Below are 12,458 nucleotides of genomic sequence, written 5' to 3' on the forward strand. Positions count from 1 at the left end.
TATTACTATTCAGTTTGTGATTTTTTTCTTTGAAATGAGGTATTAGAATTGTGTTTTTAAATGACCAAATACGGGATTTAAAAAATATTGTTATTGAGTTCTAATTTAAATCTCTTGTAGTCTGTTTCACTGAATCTTGTTTTATGGCCCATTGTGGCCTATCTTGAAAAAAATTTACATTCTTTAATTATTGCCTACATGCTTAAAAGATCTTTTTTCTTCTGATTTTTGTACATTCACTATTTTATAGCTCCGTGTTTCCCATTCTGGGTTGATTTCTCTAGTATGCAGTGGGCATTTACAGTATGCAGTTTCAAGTCTTTTCATCTCGATGACATTTTTCTTAAATTATAACTAGTTTATTCAGTTTCGTTGCTTTGATTGCATGTTTGGATCCCTGTAGTACTGATGGTGAATCTTCTCTGGTGAGCTTTGGTATTACTTTTTCTTCAGGAGTTTTCATCTTTGAAATTTATGTATTTTCCCTTTCCATATGTTATTTTTCTGAAGGAGTTACCAGTTCTTATGTTCTTCTAGTTCAGTCTTTATTGAAAATTTTAAAATTTCTTTCAAGAGTTTTGCCCCTTCTCTTTTCAAATCTTCCTTTTTTTCCATCACCTTGTTTTCATTTGTATTCAGCGATTCGCCATGAAAAATGTTAGATGTTTGCTTTCCTAGGGAAACTGTGATAGGCTCATCTAACACACAACACAGAACACACACAAGAAGTCTTCAAGGCAACATCTTGACTCGCGCTCCTGCTCTATCACTTCCTGTTACAGACCGAACTGTGGTTCCCCCTAAAGGTCGTGTGTTAAATCTCTAACCTCAGAATGAGACTGTATTTGGAATGAGAGCCTTTAAAGAGGTGGTTAAGTTAAAAGAGGCCCTCATCCAGTCTGACTGGTGTTCCTGTAAGAAGAGAAGCTTCGAGCACACAGTAGACAACCAGGGCCGTGTGCAGAGCACAGCCCTTGAGAAGACAGCATCTGCAACCCCGGGAGAGGCCTCCAGGAAAACCAGCCCAGCTGATACCTTGATCTGCGACTTCTGGCCTTTAAGACTGTGGGAGAATAAATTTCTGTTTGTAAGCTACCCAGTCTGTGATAATTTTCTATGGCAGCCTTAGCAAACCAATATACTTAATATCTTTCCAGATGTGGAAGTCTCTCAAATATGTACCTTTTGTTACTGAGAGTTTTTCTAGGGATCAAATGTGAAATATTGTTTAAAAATACATGTATGTTAATTGATATGCACATATATTAATTGATATATATATATAATTTATACATATGTAATTGTTGTTGTTGTTTAGTTGCTAAGTCATGTCCAACTCTTTGTGACCCCATGGACTGTAGCCTGCCAGAGTCCTATGTCCATGGGATTTTCCAGTCAACAATACTGAAGTGGGTTGCCATTTCATTCTCTAGGGGATCTTCCTGACCCAGAGACTGAATCTGCATCTCTTGCATTGGCGGGCAAGTTTTTTTTTACCACTAAGTCACAAGGGAAGCCCATGTAATAATAGGATGGTCTTTAAGAGGAGCTAGAGTTATGTAAGAACAAATGTTTTTAAAGGCGTGAATATGAGCACTTATTTTTGAAGTTACTTATGAAGGTATTTGTAGTCCCATGCTATTTTTCATATCTCTAACATTTTGAAAGCAGAGCATTTATATTTACTAATGGAAATTCTGAAGGTTCAGTAATTCTAATTCAAGAAACGGATTTGAATCTTGTCACTGTGTCTGAAATATTACATTAGAAATTTGATTAGGAATTTCTTTTGCAGTTTTGTGTTTATAACTGAGGGTTAGAGTTTGAAATACGAATGAAGCATGTTTTACTCCAGTCCCTAAATTACCTCTAATCTGTGATTAAGACCATCAAAATGCTGCAAAATACAGCTGTACCCACCTTCTTGCTTACTGGAAAGAGTAAAATACATTTTGCTATGTAGTCACATAAATTCTTCTTTATAAACTAACTACAAACGAACACAGACTTAAACTACAGACTAGGAAACTCAAATCTATTGCTTTATTGCTTATTCAGTACCACAAATACATAGAAAGATGATAACAGGATAAATTGCAGTCAGTTCAGTTCAGTTCAGTCGCTCAGTCATGTCCGACTCTCTGTGACCCCATGAATCGCAGCACGCCAGGCCTCCCTGTCCATCACCAACTCCTGGAGTTCACTTAGACTCACGTCCATCGAGTCAGTGATGCCATCCAGCCATCTCATCCTCTGTCGTCCCCTTCTCCTCCTGCCCCCAATCCCTCCCAGCATCAGAGTCTTTTCCAATGAGTCAACTCTTTGCATGAGGTGGCCAAAGTACTGGAGTTTCAGCTTTAGCATCGTTCCTTCCAAAGAAATCCCAGGGCTGATCTCCTTCAGAACGGACTGGTTGGATCTCCTTGCAGTCCAAAGGACTCTTAACAGTCTTCTCCAACACCACAGTTCAAAAGCATCAATTCTTCGGTGCTCAGCCTTCTTCACAGTCCAACTCTCACATCCATACATGACCACAGGAAAAACCATAGCCTTGACTAGACGGACCTTTGTTTGCAAAGTAATGTCTCTGCTTTTGAATATGCTATCTAGGTTGGTCATAACTTTCCTTCCAAGGAGTAAGCTTCTTTTAATTTCATGGCTGTAGTCACCATCTGCAGTGATTTTGGAGCCCAAAAAAGTAAAGTCTGCCACTGTTTCCACTGTTTCCCCATCTATTTCCCATGAAGTGATGGGACCGGATCCCATGATCTTCGTTTTCTGAATGTTGAGCTTTAAGCCAACTTTTTCACTCTCCTCTTTCACTTTCATCAAGAGGCTTTTTAGTTCCTCTTCACACAGCCAAACATCAGTTCTTAATTAAGAAATATAGATACTGAAATTTCAAATGGGAAGACCAGTCAACTGGCTACAGAGACACTTGGCAGTGTAGCATTATGTGTGTTAATTGTTAGCCTTTGCCCTTACCCCTAACTGAAGGCTCAGAACTCAATCTTATCAACATCTTGGAGTTACTCTTTCTCAAAATAGTTCACACTCTCCTATAAAGCTAAAAAAGCTAAAGAGAAATTGATACAGAATCAAGAAATGCCTGCTTAATCACTGTATAATAAAAGCAAATAATAGTTAAGAGAACATCACTTTCTTTGTGGTCAAGCTCCATGAAAAATCTAATTGTAATAGTCATATTTGTCGCCACATCATACAATAACACACACTTATAAAAATACTTATGCAGTCTCTTTCCTCTGAGTTATGCCCACTTCAGCTTGAGGATGGGGCTGTTTTCACTGCTAGGAAGAGAAAGCTATAATGTTTAAGAAATCTTAGAAAGAGCAAAGAAATTAAAGGTAAAAAAGAACTTCATATCTCAGTATAGGAAAATACAGTGTCAAGCAGAAGCTAGGCATTTTACACAGACGTTTTGCAAAGATTTCTCATAAATATGAAAATTAAAGAAAATATATTTGCATTATAAATACTATGGGCTAAACAGTTCAACTCTGTCTGTAAGTTAGCGAGCCAATCCAGTGTTACTTTTTAGATATAGTGTATATTTTAGGGCTTCCCAGGTGGCGCTAGTGGTAAAGAACCTGCCTGCCAGTGCAGCAGATGCAAGAAACCTGAGTTTGATCCCAGGGTTGGGAAGATCCCCTGGAGGAGGGCACAGCAACCCACTACAGTATTCTTGCCTGGAGAGTCCCATGGACAGAGAAGCCTGATAGGCTACAGTCCACAGAGTCTGACAAGACTGAAGACTTAGCACACACACATGTATTCATTCATAAATGAGATCTCTATTACATCTTTTTATTAATAGTATTATAAGATATTATTTGATTACTTCTTATTTGCATACTTATATACTTTTGTATGTAAATATGTGTGTGTATGTGTAGACATGAGAAATTTCCTTTTCGCATTGGTCCCTGCTGTTAGGTACAGTAAAGAGATTTCTTGGCAAATATAACAGTAAGTTAGTGATGATTCCAACTCATCCATTTTGTTTCCTATAGATTAAGGATGAAGCTCAAGTAAAATTTGCTATCTCCTTAAACATCCAGACTACGGTTTGAAAAATGTATTTATTTCTTCTCATTGGTTATAAATATATGGCAGCCAATATCATGCTTAAGCTTCAACTTCTGTTGCAGGCAGTAGCTATCTTAGATCATTTCCACCGGATAAGGAAAGTATAAAACATCAGTTTCTTTGTGATATATTTTCTGTTCTTTTGAAATTTCTTGTGCTGCCTAAGTTTCCCACTTCCTGCTGCAAGTGGATTTCAATACCCAATGTCTGTCTGACCTTGCTGTGTTTGTGTATTTTACCTTCCACCGCCCACAGGCTCTGAGACTGACTGTTCGTTTTCCCTTGTAATTCCGATATCCTTCCCTTGGGTTGTTGACTCTTACTTTCCCTGTCCACCTTCCAGCCCCCACACAGCACTTCAGAATTTCTTCTCGATATGAACATGAAAAACCAGGAAGCAGAAGTGCACAGTGCACTATCAACATCCACAGTTCGGGAACTCAGATTGAGGTCAGAGTGAGGGTGAAACTGGACATCAGCTTCTTTCTTCAGTCACAGCGAATCAGAGCAGATGATGGATGTAGCAGCTGGAGAGAAGTAATCATGTTTTCTACATCTATTGCCTCTGCTCAGCTTTCCCTGCAGTTCGGTACATTCTGTTTTAGCTGAGATATGCAGACTTCGAGTCAGATAATTCCTTTGCATCACCTGAAAGTGCCCAAGTTATTTGGACATTTGATAATGCTTTTCATAATTCATCTTCAAATCAGTATTCAATATTTTCTGTAATATATTTCAAGTAATGAACAGAAGCTTCTCTGTTGGCATCTAATTCTTTTTAGAAGTCATCTCTTTATATTTTATTGAGTAATTAAATTGAATACTCTTGGACCCAATAGGTTTCACTTAAAAAATAGTATCAGAATTTGTGTCAGAAAAGTAGCAGCTCATCTAACACATAAAAACTGCCAAATATTTCTTTTTTAAAAAGTAAATTTATTTATTTTAATTGGAGGCTAATTATTTTACAATATTATATTGCTTTTGCCATACATCAACATGAATCCGCCACGGGTGTACACATGTTCCCCATCCTGAACCCCCCTCCCACCTCCCTCCCTATACCATCCCTCTGGGTCATCCCTTCTTTCATGTGTTAAATATCAGAAATCCATTTTCTGAGACTATTTTAAAGTGAATGGAGTAGGTACTGCTTATAATTTTGTATTGGGTTGGTAGTAATCCTTTTTAAAATTTCAGTGAGGTGCAAATCACCTAATATTAAACATGAACCCCTTATGTTTTATAAAGAGTTTATACAAATAGAATGTAACAATCACAGTTGGGTTACTTTTAAAATAGTTATTGATCATGTTGAAGGACCCACTTGTTTCTTGATTTCTTGTAAGTTGGGTGTCTCCATTGCAGCTGCCACTCATTCTTAGTCATTTATCTACCTGTTGAAGTCTTCTTTTGAGTGGACTCCTTCAGAAATGTAGATTTCTAAAATAGGTTTAAAATATAAATTGAACTCAAGTTTATCTCTTAAGTACAGTCCAGTACGAGTTGCCAACTACCGGTAAGATGCTGTGATGTGAGCCTGGTGACAACCCGATGGTCCGCTTCATTTAGGTTCTGAACTCTCACTTGACTTTCCATTATCATTTCCACTTCTTCCCAAGTATTCAGCTTCTTTGGATGTCAGGTTGTTGGACTTAGTTTTTCATTCTCCGTCGTGTCCGTGTGTCCTCAGTCTTGTCCAACTCTTTGCAACCCTGTTGGCTGTAGCCCACCAGGCTCCTCTGTCCATGGGATTTCCCAGGCAAGAATACTGGAGTGGGTTGCCATTTCCTTCTCCAAGGGATCTTCTCAACCTGGGAATCGAACCCACATCTCCTGCATTGTAGGCAGAAGATTCTTTACCACTTGAGCTATCAGAGCCCTTTCATTCTCTAGCCCTTGTTTTCTCACAATTCCAGGGGCTAGAAGTCTGAGGTCAGGGTGTCAGCAGGGTTGATTTCTTCTGAGGCTTCTCTTGGCTTGTGGGAGAGTCTCTCTTTTTGTCTTCTTGTGGTCTGTCCTCTGTGTGTGTCTAGATCCTAACCTTCTTTTTTATAAGGAAACTAGTCATGTTAGATTAGGGCCTGCCTTTTAACTTGGTTGCTAGACCCTATCTCTAAATAGAGTCACATTCTGAGATCCTGGGAGTCAGGACTTTGACATATGAATTTGGGTTGGTGAAAGGGAAAGTCAGGTCACTCAGTCATGTCCGACTCTTTGTGACCCTGTGGACTGTAGCCCACCAGGCTTCTTTGTTGGTGGGATTTTTCAGGCAAGAATACTGGAGTGGGTTGCCATATGGGTTGGTAGGATGACATAATTCAGTCCATAATGATGGTACTTTATAATATTTTAATTTGTAAAACCCCAAAATGTGTAAAGTGTATGTTCCTTTGAACTTTGAAACAGCACATTGAGGACCCAGAGTGACAGTAAGGCCTAGTTACCTGCTAGAGGCCTCATGTCTGGTACAAGGCAGAACAAGAAACTGGGCCTTCAAACTTGAACTTCACTGCCTTTCTTGCTCTGCAGTACTGCAAACTGAAGTCGAACTTGATAATTGTACAGTTTTTGTATGCTTGGGTGTATTAGCCATGCATATTTTGAATCTTGATCTATAAAGTTTAGTCAGAATGCTACTGTGCATCCCTTAGTCACAGGCTTCCCCAGTGGCTCAGCAGTGAAGAATCTGCCTGCAATTCAGGAGCCACAGGAAATGTGGGTTTGATCCCTGGGTTGGGAAGATCCCTTGAAGGGAAAAGCTACACATTCCAGAATTCTTGCCTAGAGAATTCCTTGGACAGAGGAGCCTGGCGAGCTACAGTCCATGGGGTCACTAAGAATCAGATACAATTGAAGTGACTGAGCACACACACATGCATTCCTTAATCACAGCTTGCTGATCTTCCTTCTTTATTCTCTGAGCAGTAGGTCAGAGTCTTCTGTGATTGGTAAAAAGGCTAAAACTTAGTGGATGTATATGCTGTTTTTGCCAAGTGGGAAACTGAAACGTATCAAGGAATTTCTGAAGGTTGTGTCATGAAAGAACACACCCCTAGAGATTTGTTTTTAGTGAAGGATAAATGTTATTCGCAGTCTTCCCTGGTGGTTCAGGCGGTAAAGAATCCACCTGCAATGTGGGAGACAGGGGTCTGATCCCTGGGTTGGGAAGATCCCCTGGAGAAAGGAATGGCTGCCCACTCTAGGATCTGCAGTATTGAGGATGTGTACCATTTGGTCACTGCTGATGGAACATATGTGGTGGGAGGGTAAAAGCAGAACTGCTGCTTTTGTTTCCGCTTTTCCCAAAGTCGCTACACCGTCCAGTGTCAGCACAGCCTGAGTCACCAGTCCCTTTTGGCATCCTGGTTCACAGATTGCTAGCTCTCTCCTACCAAGTCAGTGGGTTAACATTTTAGTAGTTAATCATTACAGTTGGTGAGAGTTGATTCAAGCCTGCCATGAATCTGATGACTCTTTTTCTCTTAACTTTACTGTTCAGTTCAGTTCAGTTCAGTTCAGTCGCTCAGTCGTGTCCGACTCTTTGCGACCCCATGAATCGCAGCACGCCAGGCTGCCCTGCCCATCACCAACTCCTGGAGTTCACTCAAACTCACATCCATCGAGTTGGTGATGCCATCCAGCCATCTCATCCTCTGTCGTCCCCTTCTCCTCCTGCCCCCAATCCCTCCCAGCATCAGAGTCTTTTCCAATGAGTCAACTCTTTGCATGAGGTGGCCAAAGTACTGGAATTTCAGCTTCAGCATCATTTCTTCCAACAAACACTCAGGACTGATCTCCTTCAGAATGGACTGGTTGGATCTCCTTGCAGTCCAAGGGACTGTCAAGAGTCTTCTCCAACACTACAGTTCAAAAGCATCAATTCTTCGGTGCTCAGCTTTCTTCACCATCCAACTCTCACATCCATACATGACCACTGGAAAAACCATAGCCTTGACTAGACGGACCTTTGTTGGCAAACTTTACTGTTAGCAGTGCCTAAATGTCTCTTATCGACCCTGGAAATCATTCTTTTGTCTCATGATTCTTTCTTCTCACATCTTATGGATATCTTCAGTATGTGACTGTTTCAAAACTTTCTATATTTACAGAGATACAACTGATTACTTGTATCAATTGAATATTCTACTTAAAAGACTAACGTATGAATATGTTTAAATTTGTAAAAAGTTATTAAAATTCAAAGGAGGAAGTTTGACAGATGATTGTGATAGATGTATTAATGTCTGCCCTTTTTAAAACATGAAAATAATTAAAAATATTTTCTTTTGAAAGTTGGCCAGGGATACTTTGCCCTGACCCTTTTAAAGGGAAGTATGTGACCTATGACCTGGATGGAGATGTTGAACAATATCACGTAGAATTCCTGGGTGATCCACATTCGAGAGCATGGATAGACGCGGCATTTGCCGGACATTATAGTATCACGTTAAAGGTAGGTACAGTAATGTCAAAACTTTCTTCTTCTTCTACTTGTTTTTAATAATGACTATTTTCTCTCATATCCTAAAAGGTATATAGTTTTTTACTTTTAAGTTTATATGAACAAAATAGTAGGTACTATTTGTTTAAACTTGAATATTGGTATTTTTAAAACAGCCTTTTCAAAGAAAGTATGAATATAAAAATAGCCATGAGGTAGTTTTAAATTTTATTTCTCTAATGGCTATATAGTATAAATCAACAGAGCGCTCTCTATAATTGCCTTTTGAAACAGTTTTAAGATTATCATTTGATAATTTTTCAGTTCTCTTGAGAAAACTCTTAAGTTATAGCCCTAGCTCACAGGAAAGATTAATTATGGAATGCAACCAGATTTTTTCAAATTTCAAACAGAATATTTCATCATACTAACTCCTTCAGTATTTTTTTATTCTTTTTAAACTTTTTAAATCACAGTCTACAATTAATAAATAGACTGAATTCTCAAGTTGATGAGAGTAAGTGAATTGAACCTATTTTCATGGGTTTGGTTTAGTTATAAATTAATTCAATTATCTATATCTGTATTCTAATACTGAAACTTTTCATCTGCAAACTATGCTTTCATTAGAAATCTGATTAAAAAATAGATGTCAAAAATGTGAATGCCTTTGACTCAATTTAGATGGTTCCTATTGTAGAGTGAGAAGTATATATATATATTCAGATATACATATAAATGTATGTACATTTATGACATGCCATTTAGTCCACAGTATAAGTAAATCTGTGGAAATTTGAGGTACTTGCTGAGGGACTTTACTGAATCTCTGACCATACTGTATCTTTGTTCCTTTCAGCTTAAAAGCAGTGGGTAGGGAAGGCTGACTCAGTAGAAATGTTTGTGTGGAATAACACCACATGCATTCCTTTTTGGTGGCTGTGAGCCAGTCATGTTGTATGAGGCACCTGTCTGTTCACTTGTTGCCTGGGCACTTCTGCGGACACCCTCAGGAGACAGAGGGGAATGTTCTCCCTCTGTGCCCCTCCCCTTTTCTAAAAGACACAGAAGCCTTCCAGATTCTCATGGAGCAGACCTTAGAGTCCCAAATGTTTGACAAGTGTGATAAAGAGCAGAGCATTCTTCAAAAATTATATTTAAACATATGTAAAAAATCAAAGTGTAGACAGAAAACAACAAAATTCTGTAAAGCAGCTAGCCTTCATTAAAAAATGAATAAATTTTTAAAAAATCAATGTGTATTTTTAGTTGTCTGAACTAGTGTTACTCTCAGGATTTGAGTTTTGTCAGGATAAATTTAAGTAGTCTGATTCCAGTGAGCATACCGTTGGTCCCTGGGACAAGGAAAAAATCTGCTGTAAAACAAAACTAAACTCAAGAATAAGAACCCATAATAAGGTCTGAAAACATTAAAGCAAGCAAAAAATTTTGCAAATACCAGGAATTCAGGGTGCTTAAATTAAACAGGTTCCTAAAGCAAGAATGAGGACAGAAAAAAATAAAGCATTTGTTTCATGTCTCTGGTGCCTGGGTGAATAACTCCCTGGGTACCCATGGACTCTGGGAAGGCTCTTGCCTCTGCTGTGATTCACAGTACCTACCTATAGGCTCTTATCTTTTACTCTCTTCTTGTTTGTGTCTTCTCCTTCCTGTCCTTTCTTGGAGATGATAAAATAAGAATGCCTTCTTCTGTGAGTCTCTTCTTTCAAGACTGAAATTTTAGTTTCCCTTTACCTCAGTTGGCACATGCCCGGCTGTCCTGATGTGCTCAGATCCCCTACTCCTGGCTACCTAAGGATCTCCACTTGCCAGGAAGGAGACTCACAGATGATTGACACCTCATTATTCCAATGAAAAATCAGGGAGCAGAAAGGAAAGAGGTCAGCTCAGGAAATGCTGACAACCATGATAGGAAAATGGTCAAAAGTCATCCATATAAGAAATCATTTCAAAATGAATAACATCAAACTACGTAATACCCAGGGGTGACTGAGATATCCCTGTCCCTTGGAGATGGAGATAGTACTGACTCCAACCTGCACTTCAGTTGCCTAGAATTTCCAGGAATTTAATGCATTATGTCCTCTCTTCACTGTGGGTCCTTCCTCCCCAGATACTGTCTCTGCACTGTACTACATTGATCCAGATACTAAATTCACACTCGTGCCCCCATAAAAATATCACTTACATGAAAATAACATGTATTAAACAATATAGACCTTCTTCAGGATTTTTGTAGAACAGATGGAGAATGGTTGCACATTACACTTACCATCTCAGCTCCTTTTCTAAAAGCAGACAAACAATGATAAGCATGTATAGCTCTCACTGCTCAAACTGACTACATCTTACTTCATATATTATTTCAACATTAATTTCTCCTTATTTGTATCAGCTTAGTTTAACAAGTGATTAAATACTATTTCAGAGTTTTCACTGACTGTGGATTGTATCTATTTTGTGTGTGTTTTATGGTGGGAGAGAAATAAACTCTTCTAGAAAGACACTATATGCATTTATGAGAAAATAGAATATTTTTTCATTTTAGATTCTGAAAATGTTAACTATTCTCCTTTACTTCATGTTTGTCTAGGCTTTTGCATTTTTTTTTTTTTGGTAGTCACTAAAAAGTTGATATGTTTATGGGACCACTGACATTAATTTCATTGTTGAAAGCACAACAGAGCTCTGTCACTGTGAATGAATATGTATATGAATGTATGGTTGATAAACTTTTCCCCATTAAATAAAATTACTCATCAATATACTGTGATATATTTTAGAAAAAAAGTTGAAGGCCATATTTAGATTCTGTATTTGTAACTTATGTTATTTTAGTCATACATTTTATTTTTTAACTTACTAGAAAATCAGTAATCTAAAGATAGGTGAAATCCCCTTCCCCTTTTTAAAAAAAACATTGATTCCCTTATGGTATATATTCAGAATACATGTCACTCTGGTAATTACTCAAAGAATATAGACATGACATGTACTAGATAACTATTAGAGTTAATGCATGGAGTACAATTCATTCCCCAATTAGCACAAATGTTTTTTCTTTTATATTTAGTAGGTCCATGTCTGCAGAACCTATTACGTGCACATTTATTCTTTTGCTCAATAGACTACATGACTTAGTTTAGCATTTCTTAAGCCTGGCTTTGCATTAGAAGGCTTTATAAAGTGATAACAACAACAAAAATAACAGCCAAAACACAGCAGTGCTAGCACTGTGTTCTACTGGATCACTTAAATTAGAAGGTCTTGGATTAAGGCCAGGTCCCTCAGATGAATCTGATGTGCGTTTCAGAGGGAGACAGAGTGAGAGAGAGAGAGAGAGAGGGAAGCACTAAGGTTTCTCAACTTGAGACATCAGAGTTTTGTTGGTTTATTTCTGTGTGCATGCTTAGTCATTCAGTCGTGTCTGACTCTTTGCGACTCCACGGACTATGGCCCTTCAGGCTCCTCTGTCCGTGGGATTTTCCAAGCAAGAATATTGGAGTGGGTTGCCATTTCTTCCTCCAGGAGATCTTCTTGACTTAGGGATAGAACCTGCATCTCCTACTTCTGCATTGGCTGGTTTCTTTACCCCTGAGCCACCTGAGAAGTCCTTGGTTTATCTCTGCTAGTGCAGTGATGTAACTGAGGTCATGGCTCACTGTTTCAGGATGCCTTTCTCCTACTCCCTTTGTTAGTCTGTCACTTTGGTTTTCCTGGAGATGATGCTGACTGCCATAGCCTCACATGTCTAACCCAGAACTGAGTTTTTCTGAACAAAGCTTTAAAGTCATACTGGTTATTCAACACTATACATAATTTATAGATATTGCTGATAAAACTGATGTATAATTTAAATGTAATATTTATAGCATGTTTTAGT

General features: G+C 38.4%; 1 protein-coding gene across 2 annotated transcripts in view; it reads left to right on the forward strand.

Annotated features, from left to right (window-relative positions):
* The window catches only part of ZCWPW2 (zinc finger CW-type and PWWP domain containing 2), a 400,309-nt gene that overhangs the window by 60,017 nt on the left and 327,834 nt on the right, over positions 1-12,458 (forward strand). For both annotated transcript variants that reach the window (XM_045163891.1, XR_006547320.2), the window contains exon 3: positions 8,407-8,566. In XM_045163891.1, coding sequence (XP_045019826.1) covers positions 8,407-8,566 — 160 coding nt within the window. The remainder of the gene's footprint in view (positions 1-8,406; positions 8,567-12,458) is intronic.

This window comes from Bubalus bubalis, chromosome 21, assembly GCF_019923935.1.
Source record: "Bubalus bubalis isolate 160015118507 breed Murrah chromosome 21, NDDB_SH_1, whole genome shotgun sequence".
In the NCBI taxonomy this organism is placed as follows: Eukaryota; Metazoa; Chordata; class Mammalia; order Artiodactyla; family Bovidae; genus Bubalus; species Bubalus bubalis.